General features: G+C 38.2%; 1 protein-coding gene across 1 annotated transcript in view; it reads left to right on the plus strand.

The window, feature by feature from the left end:
* The window catches only part of LOC109087441 (SMC5-SMC6 complex localization factor protein 1-like), a 29,157-nt gene that overhangs the window by 4,077 nt on the left and 9,335 nt on the right, over positions 1-15,745 (plus strand). The window contains exons 10-18 of the mRNA XM_019101642.2: positions 1,273-1,439; positions 1,527-1,661; positions 2,172-2,316; positions 2,612-2,759; positions 3,889-4,034; positions 4,226-4,356; positions 7,455-7,516; positions 11,850-11,942; positions 13,211-13,393. Coding sequence (XP_018957187.2) covers positions 1,273-1,439; positions 1,527-1,661; positions 2,172-2,316; positions 2,612-2,759; positions 3,889-4,034; positions 4,226-4,356; positions 7,455-7,516; positions 11,850-11,942; positions 13,211-13,393 — 1,210 coding nt within the window. The remainder of the gene's footprint in view (positions 1-1,272; positions 1,440-1,526; positions 1,662-2,171; positions 2,317-2,611; positions 2,760-3,888; positions 4,035-4,225; positions 4,357-7,454; positions 7,517-11,849; positions 11,943-13,210; positions 13,394-15,745) is intronic.

The following is a 15,745-nucleotide window of genomic DNA, read 5'->3' on the forward strand; positions in this document are numbered from 1 at the left end:
CTTGAGTATAAAGAACGTATAGCTTAAGGGCAAGCTAAATGAAAATCAGTATAGAAAATGACAAGCAATTGCATATATGTAAATAGCATGTGGTCAGTAATATTTTTTTTTTAAGTTAATATTATATTAAGAACACGTTAAATTGATTAAAAAAAAGTGATAGTAAATACATTTATAATTTTACAGAAGATTTTTATTTTAAATAAATGCTGCTCTTTTAAACTTTCTATTCATCACAAATCCTGAAAATATGTATCATGGTTTTTCATACAAACATTAAGCAGCTCTGTTTTTTTTTTTTTTTTTTTTTTTTTTTTCCAACATTGATAAAAAGAAGAAATGTTGTTTGAGCTCCAAATCAGCATATTAGAAGGATTTTTGAAAAATCATGTGACAAAGACTGGAATAATGGAAAAACCGGGAGGCTTGTGACTGTCCCATAAACTGCCTAGTAAGTTACACTGTCAAGAAAAAGTATGAAAGTTACACTTTCAAGAAAAGTATGAACGACATCGTCAGAATAGCCCATCTGCCATCAGTGGTTCAACCGTAACGTTATGAAGTGACAAGAGTACTTTTTGTAAGCGATGAAAACAAAAATGACAAAAAACAAACAATTCCTTTGTCAACAGTCTCCTCTGTGTCTCTCCATATCACCGTATGCTGCGTATGCTCTTCTGTATCAGCCTCGCCTGAAGGATGCGCTGTTTCTATTAAGCTTTGATTTGAAAGAAAACAGTGTATCCTTGTGGCGCGGATGATACAGAAGAGCATATGGTGATATGGAGAGAGGAGGAGACTGCTGACAAAGGAATTGTTGAATAAAGTCGTTATTTTCGTTTTCTTCGCTTACAAAAAGTATTCTTGTTGCTTCATAACGTTACGGTTGAACCACTGATGGCAGATGGAGTATTCTGACGATGCTTTTCATACTTTCTGGACCTTGACAGTGTAAGTTACTTGGCAGTCTATGGGACAGTCACAAACCTCTCGGTTTTCATAAAAAATATCTTAAATTGTCTTCCAAAGACAAAAGAAGCTTTTACGGGTTTGGAACGACATGGGGGTAAGTGATTAATGACAAAATTTTCATTTTGGGATGGAGTATCCCTTTAAATTATAATTGTGGATACATCAGAATTATAAAGGACCTCAGCCACCTTCCTCTCTAGATATCTGAACTCTTTAGAATAGATGGATGTATTTTATTACAAAAGCTTGTTCTGCTTTGACCTGATAACCCAGTCTTTGCTCTTGCGCTCTAACTTCTAGGGTGATGCAAAGCCATTGTACCTCAGCATGTTTATCACAGTTCTCCACAGTATCCTGCGCAACAATCCTACCTGGGGTTCTCCTGGACACAAAAAACACTCTCCAAAAACCCCACAGTCCCCAATAAATAACGGCGGCCTCTGGTCACTTCTTGAGACATCAGTTCGGTATGAAACTGTCAATGTACCTGTCAGAACAGCTCATAAGCAAATACAGTTTCTCTCAGTAATGCAATTTTGTCTGATTTATTCAAGAGTGTGTCTAGGAAGCAAACCCACCTGTCACTCACTGCCAAGCCCACCATCCACCGAGTTGTTTCGTCTCCATTGTAACCTGCAGGAGTTCTTCCTGAGACTCTTTCAGCTGGAGCTTCATGCTGCTAGCTCAGGGTGAGCACCTGAGCTCTGTTCATCTCTGCTTCAATAAACAACAACTTTTTGATTCTGCATGAGCCCAAAGAAAAGAAACTGCCTCCACAAAATAAACATGTCATAAAGAATGTAGAAATAAAACACAACATGCAGCTGCTTGGAGATATGTTGATGTCTTACAGTTCATCTTGTTTTGAAGATAAAGACTTTGTAGTATTGACATTCAGTCTGTTTTGATAGAAAGACAATGGTTAAGTAACTGCGTTAACCATAGCTATCAATGCCTAGATTGTACATTAGCAGCTTTTCTTTATTGCCACCACTTGTCTAAGTATCCTCCATATTAGACAGGATTACATATTTTATTTTTAATAGATCACCTTTTTAAAACTGCATAAACTATATTATATAAACCCTGAACCTTAAATGTTGCCCGTTTCAACAGGGCAGATCTATCGTTGTATCTGTAGCAGCTGTATCTACATATTAATATTAATATCTATGGCAACTCTGTCTTCCTCTGTGCAGAAGGTCACGTGGAAGAAGTCGGGCGTCTGTTCTGTACAGTACCTTCTGGAACATGTGGGAGAAGTCGACTCTGACCTCCAGGGCAGTTCAACAACTCAGCAAGTTGCTGATCAAGACTGTACTCTGGGCTTTCAACTCCACTCAGGTGTCATTCAAGTCCTCTCCCTTCATGCTAAAAATTATGGCATGCTTTCTTGAAATCTTTGGTTTTAGACATTTATAAGTTTGTTGGTTTAATGTTGCGATATTATTGTGTTGTGATCTCAGCTCATGCAAAGATCATTTCCCAGCTTAAACAAAAATTTGTCACATGGCACCTGTATGCCAGCAATATTATGCCAACAGATTTCCACATTAAATATACCTTTTTGTTGAGACATGTCCATTCCAGATGCTTCATCAGGCTGTGCAGGCTGAGTTTACTGTGTGTTTGTGTGCAGGAGTGGAGGCTGGGAATGTCGGTCACTCTGCAGGAGACTCTGTGTGTAGTGGTGGAGTTCTGGGCTCAGGAACACAGTCCTCTCAACAGCAGTCTGGTGGAAAAAGGCTTTAAAGACCTGGCTGAACATATGGCCATACTGTGCCAAGGTATCTAATAGTGTAGTGGGAAACTGGTGAAGAATCACTTTATGCACTTAAAGGAATAGTTCACCCAAAAATGAAAATGTGCTGAAAATGTACACACCCTCTGGCCATCTAAATGTAGATGAGTTTGTTTATTCATTGGACAAATTCAGATAAATTTAGCATCACTTGCTCATCAATGGATCCTCTGCAGTGAATGGGTGCTGTCAATTTTAAGGGGTCATAAATCATTTTTAAAGATCATTATTTTGTGTAACAGAATATGTTGACATGCTTTAATGTTCAAAAAACACATTATTTTTCAAATACTGTACATTATTGTAGGTCCTCTCTCAAACGCGTTGTTTTCTACAAAGTCCCTCCTTCTGACAAGCGCAGTCTGCTCTGATTGGCCAACTGACCCAGTGCATTGTGATTGGCCGAACACCGCAAGCACTCGTCAGAAATGTAACGCCCCTTTCCATAATCGCGAGCTTCATCTTTCAAAATAAATGTAAAGACAGTTAATAATATCCTTAGTTTTACCGTCAGCTCAAGCTCGAAAGGGGAACAATGTCACGTGACAGACACAGTGATGAAGCTCGTATGTGTTTGCAGTGCACAAGCCACGGACGGTTAAGATGCGTTGCTGTTCTGTTGTAAGTAATCTTAAAGATTCCTAAATGCATCTATTTTCGGAAGGCCAAATAAAGTGGTTTTGCTTTCGCCTAGATTCACACAGTATCTCCCTGAGATGGCTGCTTCAACACTTACTGCCGTTACTGAAACCACACCTTCTTTCTTTGCTTGAACATTTGCGCGGCATTATGCAAATATTTCCACATAGTGATGTAGAGATGTGGGGGCGTGTTTGAATCCGTTAACATCTCATGAAGTGAAACGCTGTGTGTTTGCAAGAAATAAATCCTAATTTAAGGCATTTTAACTCGTGTACGTCTTAAGGGGCCTGAGGGTGAGTAAATTTTTGGCAAATTTAAATTTATGGGTGAATTATTCCTTTAAGTACAAGAAGTATGAGTTGCAGTTTTGTCTTGTTCAATTCATATATATTTATTTGTATTTTAGAGGGAATGTACATTAAAGATTTTAAATCGCTTAATGGCTGTAAGAACCTTCCTGTCTCCTCCCTTAGACCTTCACTGTGATGTGCTGAAAGAGCTGATTCCAGCCATTCGCTCCGCAAGACTCCGGATGTTCACTGTCGACGCCATCTATAGAAACATCTGCTGCAGCAGGGGCCTGATCCTCAGCTCTGAACCACTCTGCCTGCTCAAAATTGTGAGTTTTAACTGGTGTAAACATCAAGATTTATAGCAACTACACTTTCATTTGCAGCACATTTTGCCTTCCCAGAAGTCTGCATTCGTAATACAACACAATACAGTGAATAGAACATTAAGTGACAGATAGAGAAAAAAAATGAGATTTTTTTTTTTTTTTTAAGATTTATTTTTCTTGTCTCTTGCCAGGTCTCAACCTACCTTAAAGCTCTGGGGAACTTGTGTGATCGAGGACCAGTCCAAACCCTGAAGGGACAGACTGACAGATTAGAGATGAATCAACCCTCCACCAGTAGTGCCGCCCATGTGCCAGGCTCAGAGTGAGTTTCAGCTCCGCCACATCTATCTGCTCCTGCTGTTGTCCTCAATACTGACACTGTAGATCACAGGAGAAAAGCAAGAACACGTTCACTTTTTTAAAATATTTGTATATTTTGGATGAATAGACCCAGTACCAGTGTTTACTTTTGAAGATGTTTCTCTGTAAAATCACAAGAATTAATAGGTGTTATTTTCTACATCCTTGTGCAATCAGAGCACATTTTGAGATAACTACTCTCCACTTACAACACTATAAGATCCTCTTTATGTCTGCATCCATACATGTATGACAGAGGCAGAGAGTGCAGTAGGTGCCTTTAATTGGACAATTTTCCACCATTATGGGGCATTAGAGGGGTTTAAGATGACTAATGGAGAGAGACAGGGTGCTGTCCTTCTCTGTTGGGGCAACCTGTGATGGCAGCAGACCACCAGCCCTGTTACTGATGGTGACGTGAGGGTAATTGGGGCTCTGTTTCTCTACTACCAGCTCAATCAACTGCTGCTTATCTGCCTTCTTTCTCTATAGGAAAAAGCTCAGCTTCAGCTGAGACATGATGCTTGGACAAACCACGACTGCATTTAAATGCATCCTGAGAACAGTGTCATTGCAAGCTGAGAACTTTATAATTGCTTCTTTGAATTGAAATAAAACTGAAATAAAATAAAATAAGATAAAATATGAAATGAAAAAAGTAAAAAAAAAGAAAGAAAATTCGAAATGTACTAAAAATTGCTAAAACTAAAATTATATATATAAAACTAATAAAAATGACAAGCACATAACCAAATTACAAATGAAAACTGAAAATATAAAAATGAAAGCTAATTGAATACTGTGAATGATATTAATACATACAGCAGCAATAAGAACTTTCTTTTCTACAGTATAGCAATTTTACATTTTTTCCAATAAAAAAACATGTTTCTGAATTATTATTTTATTTTTATTAAGCTCCTTTTTTTTGTTTCTACAAAACTTGTTAGTTAGGTGTTTACTTTTTTGGCATGAGAGCTTGGAATAATACAGCTATAAATTCGTAAACGCACTTTTGCTGGAGGACACTTGCATATGGTGGAACACATTAGGCTACTGATTTGTCTATAACATTCATCCCTTTCTTTCTGATGCTTTCTTTCAGATTTCTGCTTCATAATTGTCAGCGTATTGTTGCCATGATGTGATGTTTGATAGTGTATTGGCAGTGAATATTTTAGGGCAGCAGTGGTCACAGGAAGAAAAGTGTGTCCTCACTCAGATAGACACACACACACACACACAGACTTGAGCACTGCACACAGTGATGGTTACTCCGCACTAATAGGAAACTAAATGACCACGTCTCTGTGAGAATGTGGATGTTTGTACTGTTCTGGTGTGTTAGATTGTGCCTTGGTTCTGAACAATCCAATTACTAGGGAACAAGACACTCTTCCTGTGGAAGCAGGAGTCTTTATTCCTCTGACAGCACTGTCCTTTAAGGCCTCTCACAGCCTGACTCTAATACTCTTCTCTAGCTATTTGCGGTTTATTTTAAAATTATTTTTTTGATCTTCTTCAATCAAACCTTTGCAAGAATGTATTAAGGATTATTAAGCACTTACCTTCATATTGCTGCTACATTTCCTTATTTGCACTTTGGGCAAGTCAGTCCAATTGTGGCAACATTCCACAAAATCTGATGAATTATCATAAATCTAGCTTTAACTTTCAGGTTCGTCCAGCTCTCATACTTGTGTACATTCCAGACCAAAGCAATGACTTTGAAAATGTGACTGATGTTTTAACTGTAAAGTCAAGACTTCTATTCTGTCTTGCAGCCACCATTTTGAGCTTTCCCATTGATTTTTCTGCAAGTCATTTTACAAGTAACTAGTTGTTCTAGCAACTCAGCTAGCAAAAGATAATGAAGTAACAGACAAGCCGCAGATAAAACTTGTTAAGAACTATTTTGGGGGAAAAACAAGCAGCAACACTTTTAAAGAGCTGCACAGCGTTAAGTACGACCGAAGAAGATTCGTTTATTTAAATGTAAGTTTTTAATGTTATAAGCACTATTGCAAAGTTCATTCATATTCTTTAGGGTTCCCACAGTCAGGAAACCTTGAATATATCACAGAATATTTAACACGAGGTCTAGAAAATGCATGGAAATTTAATGTAGTGAATATGAATTTTTCTGGTTTTGCTGTGCTCTAAAATATTGCATCAGCTAGATTAAAGGATTTTGCCTGCAAGCCAGCACTGAGGGGATTATTGGAGACCTTTTTGCATTATAAAGTATAATAATTTTAATCTATTAATTAAAAGAAAGATGTTATTACCTATCATAGAGTTGAAATCCGCAAACAGTCTCTAAAAACTAAAATAGACGGACAGACTGGCAGACGGATAGATAGACAGACAGACAGACAGATAGATATAGTAGACAGACAGATAGATACATACATTCATAAATACATACATAAATACATAGATACTTGAGCAGACAGACAGCACACTTCACCCAACCAGAACATCAACTGCAATCCTGCCTGCATCACTGTAGCTCTTACAGTGCCATTTAGTGACAGTTTCTTAAACACTGGCCAGGGACTCCATCCTGGGAGAGCTCCTGGGGGGTTTGGGAGGTGGGGAGGGCTGGATAGCTGTCTCCTCGCATAAAAGGATTCAGTAAGTACAGCTAGCATGCAGGCTGGCTGATAGTTGCTACAGGCAATGCACTTAGATGCCAGTCCCTCAACTCCATCCCGCAGTAGTGTGAAACTGTTGTGACAGTGATATAATGATGTTTGTAGACACGAGTGGTGGTGTAAAGTGGGACGTATTTAGTGAACTTTGTGTTAGTGTCTCATTGCTCTGATTTGTCTTGGAAGTTTTAAGTATTTGCCGGCTTTTCCCAGCATTCCAGTCCTCTGGCTATGGATAAATTCTTAATTTAGCCGTATTTATGAGCAGTTTCATGATGTGCTGATGTTAGCATTCATGACAGATACGATCTATTCACCCACAAGCTCTGTGAACTATTGTCCCTTCAAAAACACATGGCTTGATGTCTCAATCTGTCTGTTAAATGTTACCGTGTGTTCTTTTCAGAGCTGTGAAAGACTCCGGGAGAGAGACTGTCCCGAGAGGTTACCACAGAGTCAATGCTGCAGGTAAGAGCTGCTACGCATCAGTGTCTGCATACATGCTGTAGAGGTGCAGGGCATTTATTCATTATCGCTCAAAAAACTCTTATCCATGGCCTGCATCATGCTGTTCATTTTTAGATTCTTTTGAACCTTTTTTAATTCTGTCCATCTATCTGTTGTTTGTTTATTCTAGCATTCTATCTATCTGCCATTCTTTATGGTGCTATATTTTCTATAATTTTGTGTCATTGTCTGTCATTTTATATATCTGTCTGTTGTTCTATCATTTGTTTGTTCATTCGTTTGTTTTATAATTCTATCTGTCATTCTTTCCATCGTTTTGTCATTGTCTGTCTGTCTGTTTATTAATCTATATATCTGTTTTTCTGTCTATGGTCTATATATGTATCTGTCTGTCTGTCTATCTGTTTGTTCGTTTGTTCTGTCATTCTATCTGTTGTTCTTTCAGTTATTCTTTTATCATTTTATGCCATTGTCTGTCATCTGTCTGTCTGTCTGTCTGTGTCTGTCTGTCTGTCTGTCTGTCCGTCTATCTATCTGTCTGTCTGTCTATCTATCCATCTATATATCTGTCTGTCTGTCTATCTGTCTGTCTGTCTCTCTCTCTCTGTCGTATATCAGTTCTGTAGTGCATTCAGCTAGGTCAAAAGCTCCCGACAGAGCCTCCCTTCATAACCTCAGGCAAAAGCATTTACATTCCACATGCTTTTTACACTCCCTCCATCCTTTGCTGAGGAAGAGGTGTAAAATACATAAAAATCAGGCGACACACACAAACATAATGCTTGTCAGATCCCCCGTTTAAGAATATTAAACACTGCAATTAAGATTCTGCTGTGAGGAAGGAGAGGGGAAGAGGGGGTGAGAGAGAGAACGACCGAGGTAGCCAAGCCTGGAAGTTTCTGTAATTAGGAGGTTGGCACTCCGTGTGAACCCAGCAAGGTGTCAACGCTCATCTTTCCCCTTCCACCTGATCAGAAAGACCCCAACGCCAGAACAGGGAGCGGGGGAGGGCAAGGAGAGAGAGAGAGACAGCCCTGCTTTCAGGAGACTCAAGGCTGCTGCTCCCTGCCTTGTGTTGTTTTTGCACTACGTGCTCCCTATACTGATGTGTAGCCCATCAATTTTTGATGAAGCATCCGCAGGCTCTCAGCTGTAGATTTCTGTAGGTAGATGCTGCAGTGTTTTTCACAAGGTGTGCAGGTCCATGGTGCCTTGTTAACTTCACCCTGAGCTGTCTGTCTGCTCAATATCCTTCATTGTGGCTTATGGCTACAGTTAATGATGCTATGAGCATATTGGTAATGATTTGGGTTAAACCTCAGATTGAAATACCAGGATGATGTCTTCCTTCATCATAATACTATATGTACAGTATAATCAGTTGTGCCCTTTGCAGAATATTTAGGATGTTTAGGCATTACAGTAGCTAATAATGCAAGAGATAAAACTTTTAAAAATGCTTTTATATTTTTTTCTTACTCTTTAAAGAAGCTATATAACAGATGTTTACAGTTGCAATTTCATTGCATTATATAAAAAAATATAATACCAACCAGAATTAAAATCTGTAAACACATGATATTTTTCTCACTTAATTTTGTAAAACGTTTTGCTTGAAGCGCGTGTTTGTGCTGTTTAATAGTTTAAGTAAACATTTAAGTGGAACTGTTGGTTCTTAATGTTTTGTGTAGCCCCACTAGGCAGCAGTTACCTCTTGCAGCCTTTTATGATAGCTGCGTATGAGCCCCTTACTTGAATGGCAAAGATGGATCGCAAACCAACCACTATCAAAAAGGACAAAAAAAGTCGATGTGTGTTCATTTTGTTATGAACATATTTGTCACGTTACAGAGCTTCATCAGGAAAAAAGCATCTGCAAGTGGTGTATAAACCTAAAATAAATAACTTTGACACAGTTATTATTGGCCCTCTTTTAGTTCTTGTCCACAATCCCATAAACTAAACCTCTTATAACTCCTAGAACTACAGGATGTTGCCTAAACCTAAAGGTGGTCAAATTGAAAATGTGTCCTGTCACCAGTGTTCAAATGCACTTTTTTTGTGACAAATAGCCCATTATTTAAACCATTAGCAAACCAGCTCCAGAGCTGTCATGACAGACATCACAAAACATGCAAGAAAGTACTCTCTCTACAAGAAAAAATAAAATAAAACAACAACCGCAAACGCTACAAACACTTCACAATTCATAGAAAAGGACAGGATGGATTTATCCTCTTTGAGCCTGTAAATGCTGAGTATGCAATTACCCCTTTAATGGAAGAGTTGTGTCCAAATTGGAGCCATTAAAGTGATTTAACAGAGGGAAGATTGGGCCTGGCATTTCTGAGACTGTGTACACATGGGGAGTTAAGAAATGTTTAATCACTGGGTTTTAGGGCCTATTAGGGTGTGAAAAAAGGGCCAGTGCGAGCCAGAACTTGTCATGGTGGTGAGGCAATCATTAATTCATACTTTTATTGCATTCTGTTTCATTTCTTCATAATACCCAGCTAATTATTTTCATTGGTTTTGGGTTGCAAGTCTTTGTGATCTTGCTTTCATGTACTTTGACATGTATGTAGTCCGGAACGTTCCATTCAAATGTTGTCAGAACATGTTTACACTTGATACTAATATCCATCTCTGGTGATCCGACAACTCATGGTCTCCCAGCACTGTGCGTCTCAGATGTGTTTTCTGTAACCACTTGTGATCAGATTTTTAGGAGACAATCTCTGGTTTTGTGACTTCAGACATCAGTGTCACTATGTATGTACTGTTAGGGTGGAAAAAAAAAGAAAAAAAGACAGAAATCGCACGCTGTTATTCCTAGTAAATATACTTGAATTTAATTCTTAAGTTATATTTTAGTAAGTTAAGAGGTTTCATTTATTAGTTGAGAATGTTTCAAATGAACTTCCGATGTGCACATGATCTGTGTCACTCACTACATGTTGATATCAGGCATACTGAAAATCATTTGTGAAGTATATTTATGCATATATGTATTTATTTCAGTCAGATGGTTAGTTTATTTTTAAGCAGCATGCAACCAGCAAAGTTTAAAACATTTGATGTTGTCCGAGATTCTTTTATACACTATGAATACAGTGTTTGATGAGAAAAAAATGAATTCCCCATTCATTTTGTTTTGTTCTTGGAGTCCAAAAGGGGTGTAAAAAGTCTCCAGTGTCTAAACCATGATTCCACTACTTTCACATCTTTTTTCTTTATACCGTGAAAGACGTCACTCTGCGTACACAAAGTCGCAGACAGATCAGCCTTATCTGGTCATTTACGTTTTCTTCAAAACCTAATTTTCTCTGTTTGATCTGGCTTAAAGGGGCTTCTTGAAAACTCAACCAATGTATTGATGTGAAAGAGGATGCAGCTTCTCCCTTTTTCCCTGCCGCAAGAAGAAAGACTTTCTGCTTTATTTCCCACTCCTCATCCCCGCTCTCTCTCTCCACTTTGGCTCTTTTAGTACACCAGGTTTTATCTAGCCGGCCAAGGCTGCGGAGAAATGGGCACCCTGGTGAGACCCAGCAAAGCATTTATTAGCAGCTTTGCACAGCGGCATTATAAAGGCAGCCACAGAGGCACTCAAGTTTGGCCTTTTACTTTCTTGTGAAGTTCAGCAACACATGAAAGAAGGAAGCAGCCCATCCTCTAATATATTCCCGATTTGATATCGTATCGGGAGAGCGAGAGATGAAGGCTGCCTTACAAAGGGAGCAGGCAGAGGGAAAATGTAAATAAAAGTCCTTGGAGGCTTTTGTGTCTGGCTGTTGTAGCTTGCAAAAGTGAGAATCACGTGTTCCCATTGGTACTGCCCAGTGGAGCTTTTGAACTCTGGCTGTTTGAGAAATCCCATCAGAGGCTTTGTGTATGGGCTCTGTACCATAACTTTCCCCGGCTGAACAATACCAGACTGCCAGGAAGCCTTTTCCCACAATCGCCTTCAACTTGGGGTGCTAGTGTAAGTAAAGAATTCCCACTGTCTGGAAAAAAAGGGGAATAGCGACAAAGAGAGCGGATGAGTGCCTTTCTTTGCTCTCTCTCTGCTTCTAGTTCCTCTCCCCCCAAAAAATTGCTAGCTTTTTTCTTTGTTTTATCTGTTTAATTTGTACATTTTCCATGTCGTTTCGATGTGTGCCCGTTCAGTCGTTTTTATGTCGAGCACGGGAAATGTTAAATAAGCGGTTACGGGACTATGAGGGCAGCTGGCAGGACGCACCCTGATTTTGGATGTTGCCCACTTCTCTCTTTCACTTGCCCTTTCTCTCTCTCTCTCTCTCTCCCCCTTTCTCTCTTCTCCAACCATGTGTAGGCGAGACACTCCTTCATCGAGCCTGCAAGAAGAACCAGGTGGAGACGTTGCTTTGTATCCTCAGCGTGCCTGGAACAGACGTCAACATTAAAGGTAGGTTTCTATATTCCTCCCCTGCCCCTTTAATAGAATCGTCCCATTTCTTCTGTTTTACTTTTTTGTGTACTGAACAGTTTATTTATACGAAGGAAAGCGTACGTCACGCGTCTAACCTTTTAGATCAAATGTAAGGGTGTGTCTGGTAGGTTCAGACAATGTTTTAGTCTCGGTTTAATATCATGGCATCATGCAAATTTTGCACATGCCTTACGTTTTGCAATCTTGTTTTGAAATCTTGATATAATCATGGTTATTTTAGCCATATAGCTTGATTACAAATCTGCAACATTGTTGTTTTATACAATGTTGCGTTGTTTTTGTTTTGTTGTTAGTTTTCCTTTACTCAAAAAGGGATTTCTTTGATATTTATTTTACAATGGGCATGTTTGCACAATTATGTTGACATACAGAAATGTTTACAATTGAGGCCTCTTTGCTAATGTTTTATTTATTTATTTATTTTACAGTGTTTCACTATTTTTGTAGTTTCTTTCACTCAAAAAGACTACAGTGAGAATCTTAAAATGGGATTTGTTTGAAAATTACTAGCATTTTAAAATCAGTATGTTTGTGCCGTTATGTTATGATGTATAGAAATGTTTGCGATTCAGGCCTCTTTGTAAAAAAAAAAATAATAACTTGCTATTTTTGCAGGTTTTTTTTTTTTCTTCACACAAAAAGACTGCATTAGGAGTCTTAAGATAGGATTTATTTGAAAACTACTAGCATGCAATTTGATTTTAGAGTCAGTTTGTTTGTGCAATTATGGTATGACGTACAGGAATGTTTACGATTGAGGCCTCTTTTATATAAAAAAATTAAATAAATTCAAATAGTTGATGTTTTGTTTATTTTTATTATTCTGAGTTTGATTCAACAGAAGCATTCAATATTTAATAATATACTGGACAGAAAAATTCCTCTATTTAATAATTTACTTCCCATTAATGTAACGATGTAATAGTGAATATAGCTGGTTTTTAATGTCTGAAAAACACTACGAAGAGAAACAGTAACTTATGATGAGGCATTTTGTTATGACATATTCTGTGACATTGAATTTGAATTGTTTATATACAATTATATGGCAAGAGCTAAAAGTACCTATTATGCAAGTGCAAATTACACAAATTTATTTGCTTTTTGCTTTTCTTTATTTATTTACTTTTTAAATTCCACATTTGTCAAGCAGCTAAGCTTGACCTTGTCAATGTATGTAGGCACCAAAATCATCACAGTATATTGTGCGTCACTGTTTGTAGATCACGTTGGCTGGACGCCCCTTCATGAAGCCTGTAACCATGGCAGCACGGAGTGTGTGCAGGCCCTGCTCCAGCACTGCCCAAACCTACAGCTGGGCAGTCAGGTCCAGGGAGTCAGTCCACTACACGATGCCCTGCTGAACCAGCACACGCGCATCGCCAAGATGCTGCTGCAGCGTGGTGGTGAGTGCCCAACTTACACACATACACAGTCTGAGATCAGACCTTCACAAAACAATGCATACAAACATGTATATACACTAGGCATGGGCCGGTATGAGATTTTGACGGTATGATAACTTTAAGCATAAGCAAATATCACGGTTTCACGGTATCACAGTATTGTTGTTACAGCTCTGAAATGTGTTATTTTTAAATGACTGAGTAAAAAAATATATATTTTTTCCCACTGGACACAATATATTTTGTTTTTGAGCAGCATACAGAATATTAAAAACAGCATAAAAAACATAATAATTATTTTATTTTTTTCCCAAAAATAAATTTCCTAATAAGAAAAAAAAATAAAGACTGACATTTTTATTTAACCTAAATCTGTAATTACAGTTCCTAATCGTTCAGTCATTGTGGAGACATGGAAAACAGCGCATAATGTGAAAATATTAGTGGTTTTGAAACCGTGAAATTTTCAAATAGCAGTATACCTTGAAACCAGTAATGGGCCCATGCCTAATATACACACTCTCAGTGCATGAAGATTCATACCGAATACAGATCTTCACATAAGAGGGATGAAAACATGAGAGCGCATGCACACAGATGCTCTCGCATACATGTAAACCCTTCAACGGCAACTTTAAAGAAGCTGTTGAATTTCAAAAAAGTGATGAGTTCACTTGTTTCTCCTGGTTCAGTCTCTCACGAGTCTCAATCAAACGGGCCCTTCTATGAGAGCCTGACTCGTATTGAATACCATATTATACTGTATTACTTCAAAACATGTTCATATTCTGATTCCTATGAGAACAATGTTGAATTTATCGAGTCATATGGAAGTGTCTCTCTTACTGGAATAAATAAGGAGAAAACGGTTTCTGTTTCCATGTGTGATGACAGTATAAACAAACTGATGAGTGCAAGCAGCAGAAAGTCATATTACAATGGCATTACATGTGTAAACAAACAAGTGCTTTGTAGAAATCTGTTAAATCCAGGCCTCTCCTGCGGCTTAACAGCCGAGATCTACCACACACACATAGTGTCATCTTCTGCCATTCAGGGTTCAAGCTTTTTTACGTTCTTTCCTCTATAAAAACCATCCATCTACAGGAATAACCCATCGGCGCTGTTAGCATCCTCCTGAAGAGATTCGACAAGTCAGGTCTGCGGCTCTCGTGAAATTCACATGCTGGTTTTTCACGGGGGAAATCTGTCAGAACAGAAATGTTTTGGCGTGCCTGGCTGTTTGCGTGCCACATGCAATCGATGTTTGCGAGCTTTGAAGTGAGCGTTACTTGTGTCAATGCAGTAAGCGCGGGCTGGCTTGACAATGGGGAGGGACTAGAGAAGAGACTAAATGAGATGGGCTCCTGCTTTCCCACACGCCTTACTGTCACTCTCACTCAATCCCTTCTCCATTTTCACTAATTATAGTTAATTTGATTCTGCTTCCCTATTAACTCATGTAGATATTCTGGCCTCAAAAAGTAAATTAGATTGGGATTGTTTGGTCCCGGTGAGAATGTTTTTTTTTTTTTTTTTTTTCTTCTTCATTTCTCTTCTTGCTGCCTGAGATTGGTCCTGTACCAATGCATGAAAAGAGGTCAGGAAAAGAAGCTTTTTTCATGAAATTAGAATTGTGATGTGTTTGGAAAACAGACAGTCGATGAGATCCCTCTTAAGACACACACACACACACACACACACACACACACACAACCTGAGGACTGATCCCTGCCATTTGGCATCTTATTCACAGACGATCCTGTGGATTCAGAGTTTGGATAGGTGACTTACAGTATAACATGTCTATAGGCTTTATTTTTTATAGCTTAAAATATAAATTAATAATTAGTTGTTTTTAATCTTTTTGCCTACCTTATTTCATTTCTGATAGTCCTCCTATGTGACAAATGTAAAAATATATATAATATATATATATATTTTTTTACATCATTCCCACAGCAATGAAAAGTAAATACAGATTTTGAAAAGTAATGGAAAAGTCGAAATTGGTTGTAGATTTTTCTCAGCTATAAATTTTTAAAGGGCTTGTCCTTGTCCATTAATTGCTGGAAAATGACTTGAAAAGTCTTGGGATAGTTAATCCAAAATTAAAATTTGGTCATCAACTCACGTTGTTCCTGTATCAGAAGATATTTTGAAAGTTACTGGTCCCCAATGACTTCCATAGTATGGAAAAGTGGTAGTCAAAAACTGAGCCAGAAACTGCTTGTTTGCCAACTCTCTTCAAAATATATTCTTTTGTGAAGCGGAAGAAAAAACAATCATGCAGATTTAGAACAACTAAATGTTTTCATTTTTGGGAGAGCTATCCCTTTAAAAACCAAGGGA

This window comes from Cyprinus carpio, chromosome A5, assembly GCF_018340385.1.
Source record: "Cyprinus carpio isolate SPL01 chromosome A5, ASM1834038v1, whole genome shotgun sequence".
NCBI classification, from domain to species: Eukaryota; Metazoa; Chordata; class Actinopteri; order Cypriniformes; family Cyprinidae; genus Cyprinus; species Cyprinus carpio.